This window comes from Vipera berus (genome assembly GCF_964194415.1).
Source record: "Vipera berus genome assembly, chromosome: 3".
In the NCBI taxonomy this organism is placed as follows: Eukaryota; Metazoa; Chordata; class Lepidosauria; order Squamata; family Viperidae; genus Vipera; species Vipera berus.
Window position 1 is genome coordinate 30,087,588 of NC_138204.1, and position 12,402 is coordinate 30,099,989.

Below are 12,402 nucleotides of genomic sequence, written 5' to 3' on the forward strand. Positions count from 1 at the left end.
GTTTTTACCTTCTCCTAACAATCAGTGAGTGTCTGAGTCTCTTTTTAAGTATCTTATAATGTTTGCTCTTTTGCACACTCCTCCTCTACGTGTAAAATATCCAATCATTTATCTGGATAGATATTTTCAAAATCACGATTTTATTTCCTCCTGGCAATTTTGTAAGTAGAACAAAACAAATCTTTTACCTTGACTCCTCCCTGTAGAGAATTTGCTGGGAGACAAGTTTTGGTGATTATTTTTGGGATGTGACACCCTTTCTTTGATGCTCCTCTTCCCTCTTTCTTTCTCTGTTTCATTGCTTCTGGTGGCTGTCATCTGCCATTCAATGCTTAGAGCCTTAGCTTCTTTCCTCCCTTTTGTCTCATTCAGAAAGCGGGATTGAGGGAGGGCACAGAGGAGAAATCTAAGCTGCCTCGGCACAGGGCTCCTGAAAGTGATACCGGGGATGAAGACCAGGACCAGGAGAGAGACTCCGTCTTCCTGAAAGACAACCATTTGGCCATCGAGCGCAAGTGCTCCAGCATTACTGTCAGCTCGACTTCCAGCCTCGAGGCTGAGGTGGACTTCACTGTCATTGGTGACTACCAAAGCGCAGCCTTTGAAGATTTCTCACGGAGTCTCCCTGAGCTTGATAAGGAAAAGAGTGAGGGAGAAGCAGAGGGTCAGATTTCTGCTGAGGATTCTGACAGACCAGCTCCCAAGGAAGATGGCGATGCAATGGATGAAGATAAGGTTTATCATGTAAGCCCAGAAGAGGTACAAAAGAAGACATAATACACAGATGTGTCTAAATGTCTTCATTTCAGTAATGTCTGTCTTGGCATTTGCACCGCTTGATCAGGTGTCCATCTCATATTTGGAAGAACATATCCTCTTCTTAATAGCCTTTTAAAACATTTTACCTTCATAAATGTGATTGTCTTGTCTGCATGATTGTTTCTGACATTCCAATGCATGTTTGTCCTCAGGGCATTTGTGATTCCTTTAATCATGAAGTTACATCAAACTTTAACCCACTGCATTTGCCTGGCTGATCCATTGTATTGGGTGTATTGTATTTGTGCATTCTCTTTGTTGCATGAATTCAACAAATAATATGTGTATTGAATATGCTTGGTATTTATGTATAGTGTAACTAAAAATGAGAATCATAGCTGAATCAAATGACAATTGGCTATTCTGACTCTCTTAAATAAAAAAGCAGATACTGTACCATTAAAATAATTGTCTTTCCAAATTGATTAAAACAATGTCAAAGATCAAAGATGGAAGAAAACATACTGGGGAAACAGTGTAACACCAAAAAATCTAAAATAAGGCAGATGTCATGGATTTAGAAGAGCTTAATCTTTACTATATTTAGTGAAATTGCATTTGCAATGGGTAGATTATATTCAAAAACAGGATTCAAAATTATTCTCTCAACAAATCATTGGAGTTCTTTGCTTTCTTCCCAGTTTGAATTTTAATTCCATTTTTCCAGATTATAATCTTTATAGAAATATCATATGATATACACTTTCAATCAGGCCTTTATTATCAAATATGTGCTCTGGAATAAAAATTATTGAGCTTAAATAGGCAAAAATTATTTGATTAACCATCATATCTGACAAAATGAGAATTAAAAATGCATATTTTGGGACAGGAAAAGGACTGTTCACGAAACAGCCATTTCTGACATTATCAATATTTTGATCGTCATTCTTTTTTATCACTTTGATAGTCCTTCAATCTGAAATCAGAAATTGTGAAAAAAGTGGAACTAGACACCTCTGTGCAACACAGAATTGGCACAACAGAAATTACACAGGTAACTTATAACTGTTACTTTATTGCACACTCAAATTTCCGCTGTAAGTGAAGCATAAATGTGTTTTATAAGTCCAAAGGCAAAGCAGTCCACTAAAATTGCTAGTGGAAAAATAATTTACATCTTCTGGTGATAAAAACAACCATTTGTTATTTTTAAATACATCTCTGAGACATGAAATGCTCAATCTGTAATCAGGTTTTAAGATAATATATGAATAGGAGACTAGATTGAAGTAAACTTACCATCTTATATGAATATATTTTAGTTAATTTGTATAGAATTAAATGGAATGTGCTTTTAACAGCTCTAGTTTTGTTGACTTTTATTGTTTCATTTTCAGGTTGATGGTACCACTACTGATGGAAAAGAGGCAGTAACCACTTCCCACATTGGCAGTGCAGAAACTGTATCTACAACCTCAGTAAGTTATCTATGTGGAACTCATTAGTGCCTGGCCATTTGTCAGCACTGCAGCATTCTCAATTTAGCCTCTCTGTGACACAGGGTGAATGTGAGACTCTCTTGTCTATCTTTGCTGTCAGCAGTCACTTCAACTGCATCTCAGTTCCATTTTGAGACTTTCTGCACTTAGTCCTTCTCCAACTCCCCTGGCCGCTTGTAGCCACCACCATTCTTGGCCGATTTTGAATAACAAAGGGGAGACAAAATTCCTGTGCTCTTTTCCCAATTTCATGGATTTGAGTGAGTCCAGATTGTTTTCCTAAAATGTACATAATGTGACATAAAATGTATAAGATACATGTTAAATAAAAATGAGCACTGGATTATTTCTAGTTTGACAATAATCACATAAGAGATGAAAAACATTTTGAACTCCTTAAATCTTTTGAATAAGATTAAAATATACTGCTCAAAAAAAAAGGGAACACAAGATAAGACATCCTACTATTAAATACAGTACATTGTGTTGTTTAAGTGTTCCCTTTATTTTTTGAGCACTATATTACGGATAAAAATCCTAAATCACACCAACTGATAATTTTGCCACAGTAGATTATACTTTAAAATAAGTATTTTTATCTCCATGAACAAATTAATGGATGAAGTTTATGATTTTGATTATGTCTTTGAGCATCTATTCTCCCTTTTCTGATTAGACCCATAAACATAAGTTACAGTGTAACTTTTTTTCCCCAGGATCACAGTACCAAACCTACAAAAGGCACTGCAGACCTTCGCTCCATTTCTCCAGTAAGTCGTTCATATTTTCTGAGGAACCTTCCCACCCTAGTTTCCTAAATCAGTAATAAAATTACAAGACACAAAAGAATCTGAAACAGAAATAGTAAGTCTGATAGATAATTCTTCACTGGACCTGAAGAAGACATAACTGTAGTATGGACATTCATAGTTCAGCCTGGAATGATTAAGTACACGCATTACTATTCAGATACCCAGTGCTTTTTTTCTAAAAAAAAAAGTGCTGGAACTCTCATCTTTATTTATATATTTATTTATATAATCAAAAAATATATATTGAACTCTTAATATAAATTTAATTTATTGTATTTAAGGCAAATGTTCATAGTAAATTCCAAAGTTTCGTCCAATTCTCGTCTGGCAAATCTTTGAGATTTGAGCCAAGTTTAATTCATAATTGCCTTTAGTTTTTTCATCTGTTTTTGGCTTAGATGAAGTAATACATCTTTCAGGCATTCACCAACTAAACTGGAATTTGTTGTGAGCATCTCCTTAAATACAAACAGCTCTATATTAGCAACCACATTATTGATGGCTTATACAGTTGCAAGAAAAAGTATGTGAACCCTTTGGGATTACGTGGAGTTTTGCATGAATTGGTCATAAAATGCGCTCTAAACATCATGTAAGTCACAACAATAGAAAAACAGTCTGCTTAAAACAATACTACACAAACATTAGCTGTTGTCATGTTTTAATTGAACATAAGATGGAATTGTTGACTTGCATAAAGCTGGAAAGGGTTACAAAAGTATCTCCAAAAGCCTTGATGTTCATGTGTCCACGGTAAGACTGTCTACAAATGGAGAAAGTTTAGCACTGTTGCTACTCTCCCTAGGTGTGGTCGTCCTGTAAAAATGACTGCAAGAGCACAGCGCATAATGCTTAATGAGGTAAAGAAGAATCCTAGAGTGTCAGCTAAAGACCTACAGAAATCTCTGGCACATGCTAACATTTTTGTTGACACATCTACAATAAGGAAAACATTAAACAAGAATGGAGTACATGGGAGGACACCACCGAGGAAGCCATTGCTGTCCAAAAAAAATATTGCAGCATGTTTGAAGTTTGCAAAAGAGCACCTGGATGTTCCACAGCACTACTGGCAAAATATACTGTGGACAGATGAAATCAAAATTGAGTTGTTTGGGAAAAACACACAACACTATGTGTGGAGAAAAAAAGGCACAGCACACCAACATCAAAACTTCATCCCCACTGTAAAACATGGTGGAGGGAGCATAATGGTTTGGGGCTGCTTTGCTGCCTCAGGGCCTGGAAGGATTGTTGTCATTGATGGGAAAATGAATTCCAGAGTTTATCAGGACATTTTTCAGGAAAACGTACGACCATCTGTCCGCCAACTGAAGCTCCGCAGAGGATGGGTGATGCAACAGGACAATGACCCAAAGCATACAAGTAATTCAACAAAATAATGGCTTCAACAGAACAGAATACGCCTTCTGGGGTGGCCCAGTCAGAGTCCTGACCCCAACCCGATTGAAATGCTGTGGCATGACCTTAAGAGAGCGATTCACACCAGACATCCCAAGAATATTGCTACACTGAAACAGTTTTGTGAAGAGGAGTTGTCCAAAATTACTCCAGATCGTTGTGCAGGTCTGATCTGCAACTACAGGAAACGTTTGGTTGAGGTTATTGCTGCCAAAGGAGGGTCAACCAGTTATTAAGTCCAAAGGTTCACATAGTTTTTCCACCCTGCACTGTGAATGTTTCCATCTTATGTTCAATTAAAACATGACAACAGCTAATGTTTGTGTAGTATTATTTTAAGCAGACTGTGTTTTTCTATTGTTGTGACTTACATGACGTTTAGAGCGCATTTTATGGCCAATTCATGCAAAACTCCACGTAATCCCAAAGGGTTCACATACTTTTTCTTGCAACTGTACATACCATTTTAAAGATATGATCACATTGGTTCAAGTGAATGAGATGCTCCTATAACCCAAAATGCATGCTATTAATTCATCCCAGCCAAAATAGTTATTTTCATCAGACTTAGTTCATGATGAACTTAGAACACTAAGTTCTGTTTTATCAAATTTATCATGAAGACAGCATAGTAGGCTGCCATAGGGGTGAACAATTGTGGGATAGCTCCCCCATGTTTATATACTGCAGGTGGGTATAGTAAAGATGGAATGATTTTTTTTGTCTACTTGGGAAACGATGTGTTGCACTTTAATAGGGGAGGAGACAACTTTTGCATATATAGTATGACATATATTGAGTTCCTTTGGAAGGACTAGCAGTTGGAGATAATAGATGTCTAATACAAGTGCATATGCTTCCTTCAACATATATGTGTTTAACTGATGGAGACATGTTACTGAGAAGATAATGAATTGCAAAGAAATTGTTATTAATACATAAGTTAAACATTTTGTTTCTATTTCTTTACAACTGCTGATAAAAAATGGCCTGGCTATGTTCAAATTATACACGCAAGAGAACAGTCTTAGGTGAGGGGGAAAGTGTTAAATTCAATCTATTTATGAATATGAATGAATATGTCCATAATTGCTCAGTGTATTTTAACAATGATACAGAACTGTGCTATGAGGAGCTTACAATTTACATTTCTTATTCTTGGGGAATTAATGACAGAAAGAAAATGGATTGAAAAAAGATTACCACTTCAGATAGACATACAAAATCAGCAAGAATTCAGATAACCACTAAAATAGTAGACATGAGACACAGTTCCTGGGTGAGGGAGGTGACCCCCTAGCCCCTCCAGGCCACACGAGATGATGTGGTCAAACCAGGTTAAGTCAGTGCAGCAGTCCAGGGCCAATCCGTGCGAGGTGATGTGTCTCCCTCAATGTGTGATAGTTCTGATGAATGAGACAAATCAAATCAAATCAAATCAATGACACCGATGGTGCAGAGTTTGCAGTCGCTGAGCCAGATGCTGGTGTGGGGCAGTGGGTGGGTGAGGGCGGCGGGCAGGCCGAAGCGGCGGCAGGTGTCGCGGGCCAGGCACTCCAGAGCAGCCACATAGGCATGCAGGGTGAGGAGGAGGCGGCGCAGGTCCAGCACCAGGTAGGCCACCAGCTAGCCTGGCCCATGGAAGGTCAGCTGCCTGCTGCGCCCCATGCATGCCATCTCCACGCCCAGCACCCGCAGCTGCACCACCAGCACTGCCTCTGCCCTGCCGCCTGCCCCATGCAGGCCCACCATGTAGAGTGGGCCCCGCGGCTCCCACAGCACCATGGCATTGCCACTCCCATCTCCTCCAGGTATCTTCAGGACTACCATTAAAAAGAGGTGGAGAGGGAAATCATGTCCACCAGGCCTCGCCTTCCCATTGGGCCAAGGGTCTCACAGAGGGCAGGGTGGCCTTGACAAATGCTAGTTATTTGAGGAGGGGGTTTTGTTAGATTATGTTGTTGAAAAAATGGTTTGTTTAACAGAGTATTATTAATACACAGTGGAAGTTGTACTGGGACTTTTAGGCAAACAGTAATGCACTAACACGAGTTTTATAACTTATTTTTACTCAGACAACAAAAAGAAACACAGTAAGAAATAGTCCAAGTATCAATCCAGTATCATGCACATAAAAGTCAGTCCATAAAAACATAGTATCAAAATACAAAAGCTGCTTACCAATATCAAAAACAATATACACTGTAGCAAGCAGTTGATTCTTGAGAGAATAAATATCAAGTTAGCAAACAAGAGAACAAGAGGTATCCAAACACTAACATCAAACACATATACAAGAGCAACTATGTGTAACATCTAACTCTCTTTTATGTGGAATAATTACAGCCACACCCTTAGGCCGTTTAACTCCTTAAAGGTGCTTTTACTCCATTATATAATATTGTCACCCAAATCAAGTTTAATCTCTAACAATCTCCCCTTTTGGGTGGCATATTATACATATATTTTTACAATCTCAAATTACACATATCACAAACAGATTTATGCTTTATAGCACCCTGAGCTTTAGTAAACTGGTCAGCAATATTATCTTCAGTTGCACAATATTCCAGTTTAATCAAATTATCTTTAACACATTGTCTGACATTTAGATACCGTAGATCCGTATGTTTTGATCTAGTTTTCACTGCAGCATTAGTTGCTAATTTTATAGCTGCTTGATTGTCTTCATACACTTTTATTGGTTCATTACAATTTAAACCCATATCAAACAATAATTGTTTCCATACCAATAGCTCAGTACATAATAAAGATAGACAAGAAAATTCGGATTCAGTTGTTGATAAGCTTATATGCTTCTGTCTGTTAGACCTCCATCCTACTAAAGCGTTTCCCAATAATACAACCAATCCTGAAGTGGATTTCCTAGTTACAGTATCAGATGCAAAACTAGCATCTGCAAATGCTTTTAGTTCCAATTCCTTTGATGGCTCTAGATATAGAGAATAATGTATGGTGTGTTTCAAATATCTTAAAACTCTTTTCGCACCTTGCCAACATCTGGTTGTAGGATTCTCACAATATCTAGCTAAATGATTAACTGTAAATGCTATGTCAGGTCTTGACCAATTACATAAATACATCAAGCTGCCTATTAATGATTGATATATCTTTTTATCAAAGACATTGCTGTTATCTGCTGAACTCTCAAAACCTTGAACCATAGGTGTTTTTACTGGTTTACAGTTTTCCATATTATAACGTTTCAGCAAACCATTAATTTTCTTAGCTTGAGACAGTTTAAATCCTTTACTAGTCCTGACAATATCCAGCCCTAGATAATGACTAATAGCTCCTAGATCTTTTACTCTAAATTTTCTTTTTAACCCTGAAATTATTCTTTCAGTTTCTGTTTCATCTTTTGCTATAATAGCAATATCATCAGTGAATAATAATAACAATGATAATTCACTATTTTGCTGTTTTATAAATAAACAAGGATCTGCAATACTAGCTTTAAATCCCAAACTATTTAACTCTTTTACTAAACATCTATTCCACTCATAACCTGACTGTTTTAAACCATACAAACTCTTATTCAGTTTCCAACAGTACCCTACCTTACTTTCTATTCCTGATGGAACTTTCATATATATATCATGGTTTAATGTTGCATGCAAATAAGCAGTTTCAATATCTACATGTTTTATACTATAATTCTTATTTGCTGCCCAAACTAAAGCAGCCCTAAGAGTGGAAGCTCTTAACGTTGGGGAAAATACTTCATCATAATCACTATTATTCTGTGCAAATCCTTGAGCAACTAATCTTGCTTTATGTATTACCTCTCCTGTAACACTTTCTTTCAGTTTAAAAACCCATTTACATCCAATTAACCTTTCTGTTTTAGGTATTTTAACCTCTTGATAAACATTAAGATCTTGCAAAGACTTTATTTCTTTATCCATAGCTACTTTCCAATTCTTTCTTTCATTCTCAGGATACATTTTTATTTCTTCAACATTAGAAGGTTCAATGTCTATTTGACAAATTAAACCTGCCTCGAAACGATCAGGCTGTCGCCTTTCCCTGTTAGACCTTCTGAGAATTATTGGACTTATAGGTACATTTACATTATTATCTTCTTCCTCTCCTGTCTCCACTATCAGTGGTTCTTGTTTGATCTCTCTAGCAGGTTCCTCCTCTTCTTTATCACTTTCATTTGAGGAGTTAGTTAAATCTTGTTGAGGAATATATACAATACCTTCTACCCTTTCCCAGCCTGACTGTTCTTGAAAAACAGCGCTAGAACTACAATAAATGTTTTTAGTACCTTTCTCCCAGAACCGATAAGACTTATGGTTTAACTCATAGCCAACAAAAAATAATTGTTTAGCTCTATGTTCTCCTTTATTTCTTATTGAACTTGGAATATGTACCCAAGCAGGTGTCCCAAATGTGTGAATATAACTAAGATTTGGTTTTCTCTTATACCATAAGGTATAAGGAATTTTACCTGTAGCTGAACTAACCACATTGTTTAAAATATGATTAGCACATTTTGCTGCTTCTCCCCATAAGCTATCAGGTAAACCAGAATCTTCAATCATAGATCTAATCATAGCTTGCAATGTTTGGCCCCTCCGTTCAACAAATGCATTATGCTGAGGTCTATAAGGAGCTGTACGTCTATGCTCTATTCCCTCTGAAACTAACAGCTCATTGAACTGTTTATTAACAAACTCAGTTCCATTGTCTGTTATTATGGTTTTTACATTTAACTGAGTTTTCCTTTGTACAAACTTGAGCCAATTAGATATTGTTTGTATAGTTTCAGTTTTTGACGTAAGGAGATAACAGAACCCATATCTGCTATAATGGTCTAGAATATTTAATATGTAGCAAGCACCCCCTAAACTGGGTTTCATAGGACCTATCAAATCCATAAATACCAGTTCTAATGGAGTTGTGGTTTTAAATCCATCTAACCTATTAGCTGGTGCTGCCCTGCTCTTTTCTCTACCACATACGTTACATTGCAGATATTTCTTACAAGCCTTTAACTTAAACCCATTAGACAAAGCTACAGTTCTTTTTAGTGTATTAAAATTCACATGACCCAATCTTCTATGTAATAAATGAATACATTCATCATGTGGTTTTTGATTTGTACAAGTAGTAGCCATTATTATAGGATCATTGCTAATTACAAACAAACCGTCTTTCATATTAGCTATTAAGTTCACTTCATTCTTTTGAATAAGACATTCCTCCCCTTGGAAAGTAACTTTAAAACCTGCTTCCAATAATGCCTTAACTGATAATAGATTATAATCACATCTGGGAACATATAGCATTTCCAAATCTTGTTTCAAAAATGAACAGTAAACCTTACCCTCTCCAGAGACCTTGACTCTCCAGCCATTAGCCATAGAAATATATTTTTTACTAGACCTTATATTCTCAAAATCCCTTTTTATTTTTGAAATACAGTGTGTAGCTCCACTATCTACCACCCACCAATTGTGGTTATTAGTAGTTCTATTAGCTACAGCTACATTAATCAGCTTTTTATTCTTTCTATGGCTTTCCTTTCTCTGACAATTACTATTCTGACAAAACTTAGCAATATGTCCCTTTAACCCACAATTAAAGCATTTCCTTAAAATATAAGCAGATTCAGTCTTCTTTATTTCTTGTTGCAATGGCTCTCTCAACTGTTTTCTCTCCATACGACATCTTGATTCTTCCAACAACCTTCCAGTTATTGAAGAAACAGTTAGGTCTTCTTTGGACAAAACCTCCAAGGACGATACAAAGGCATCGTAGCTCTCATCCAATGATGATAAAATGATGTAAACCTGGTGAAGCTCTGAGAAAATAAGTTCTTTTTCTTGCAGTTCCAACAAAGTTGCTTTTATAAAGTTAAGGTGAGCTAACATATCGCCATTCTTTTCCAGTCTAGCTCTAAATAGCTTTCTGGTAAGATTTATATGAGCACCAACACTGTCCCGAACAAAAATCTTTTTCAACTTAGCCCAACATTTAGCAGCAGATTCTTCTCCACGCACATGGACTAGCTGTTGGTCTCCTAATGTTAGCCCAATGATAGATAAAGCCTTATCATTGTCTTTATTGAAGTCTACAATCTTCTTGTTATCTTCTTCATTAGTTGGATCCCAGGCAGTTACATCAGGAGGATTATGGACTATTTTCCAAAGACCTTGATTTTGTAATAGCAAACTACATTGTGTAGACCAGGATACGTAGTTTGACCCATTAAGCCGGGTAATGCAGAATGGATTGAATAGTCCTTGTGCCATTGTCTGAATTTAAAAACTCAGTTAGGAAATATAAATACAATACTGTGCCTGTCCTCAGCACCACACTGGATCTGGGCCCATAACCATTGTTAGATTATGTTGTTGAAAAAATGGTTTGTTTAACAGAGTATTATTAATACACAGTGGAAGTTGTACTGGGACTTTTAGGCAAACAGTAATGCACTAACACGAGTTTTATAACTTATTTTTACTCAGACAACAAAAAGAAACACAGTAAGAAATAGTCCAAGTATCAATCCAGTATCATGCACATAAAAGTCAGTCCATAAAAACATAGTATCAAAATACAAAAGCTGCTTACCAATATCAAAAACAATATACACTGTAGCAAGCAGTTGATTCTTGAGAGAATAAATATCAAGTTAGCAAACAAGAGAACAAGAGGTATCCAAACACTAACATCAAACACATATACAAGAGCAACTATGTGTAACATCTAACTCTCTTTTATGTGGAATAATTACAGCCACACCCTTAGGCCGTTTAACTCCTTAAAGGTGCTTTTACTCCATTATATAATATTGTCACCCAAATCAAGTTTAATCTCTAACAGGTTTCTTTGCCACTGCGTTTTCTCCTGACTTATGGTCAGCCTGGCTGACATGAGGTGAGCACAAGGCAGGCGTGCACATGTTTTCCGTGCTTCGGTGCCAGGCTCTCCATGGTGCAGCACGGCATGGAGAGCCTTGCTGACACGGGTGAGCACAAGGCAGGAGTGCATATGGACTCCACTTTTTCAGCAGGGCAGAATTAAGTGCTGCTTCCCACCTCCCACTCTTGGTCCTCTCTTACTTACAACTAGGAGTAGTTGGGCAGCAGGGAGGGGTGCAAAGTTCCTGCCAACTCCCCTTCGTTGCAGACAACTTGTAGGTGCAACATTTGCCGGCCAGGTCTTTTGGCACGCTCAGCAGCAATTCCTATTGGCTTTTGAAAGCCAATAGAGGGAGTAGCACAGCTTGTGAAAAAATCCATTAAAAAAGGTGCTGGAACACCGTTCTGAGCATTCTATGAGAAAAAACGCCCTGCAGATACCATTAAGGTTGTGATTCTGGACCTTTTCCTGGGATCATCTTGATACTTTTCAGTCAAGATTCAGGCTGGGTTATGGCACTCAGGTGTCATTAGTCACACAGACCTTTGGAGGGACTGGAGTGGTGTGTCCTTGGATGGTGTGTATGTGTGTGTTTCAGCAGTTTTTGATACCAACAGTTTTGGTACCCTCTAGGATTTTGGGGTGGGGGCACTGTTTTTCAATAGTTGCTCCCTTTCTCTAGTTGTTCCAGTCAGCATTGGTCACAGGGATGAAGTCTAACCCAAGACCCCTTCTATATGGAGTACCTGACTCCTATTTAATACTTCCATGAAACAACTGAATAAATTGGCATAGTTTAATGCAACACACCCTCCCCAGTAATTTACCAGAGCAGGATAGTCAAGCTGTATTTTAAAGCTCATGTAAATAGGTAATATCAACTTACTGGCTTCTTTTAATTCCTTATAAAGGAAATTACTGCCTTAGAAGATATAGATAATTGCTTCAAAATTTCTAACTGCTGTAGTACTTCAGAAATTGCAATTGTACCTGGATCAGATAAGAAATGC

At 37.3% G+C, this 12,402-nt stretch overlaps 1 protein-coding gene across 9 annotated transcripts in view; it reads left to right on the forward strand.

Moving 5' to 3' along the window:
- Window positions 1-12,402, forward strand: part of EPB41L1 (erythrocyte membrane protein band 4.1 like 1) — a 194,112-nt gene that overhangs the window by 175,760 nt on the left and 5,950 nt on the right. For 8 of the 9 annotated variants that reach the window (XM_081323138.1, XM_081323130.1, XM_081323132.1 and 5 more), the window contains 4 exons: window positions 373-744; window positions 1,730-1,816; window positions 2,160-2,240; window positions 2,978-3,031. In XM_081323138.1, the coding sequence (XP_081179264.1) occupies window positions 373-744; window positions 1,730-1,816; window positions 2,160-2,240; window positions 2,978-3,031 (594 nt within the window). The remainder of the gene's footprint in view (window positions 1-372; window positions 745-1,729; window positions 1,817-2,159; window positions 2,241-2,977; window positions 3,032-12,402) is intronic. The other variant, XM_081323137.1, reaches the window with a different exon arrangement.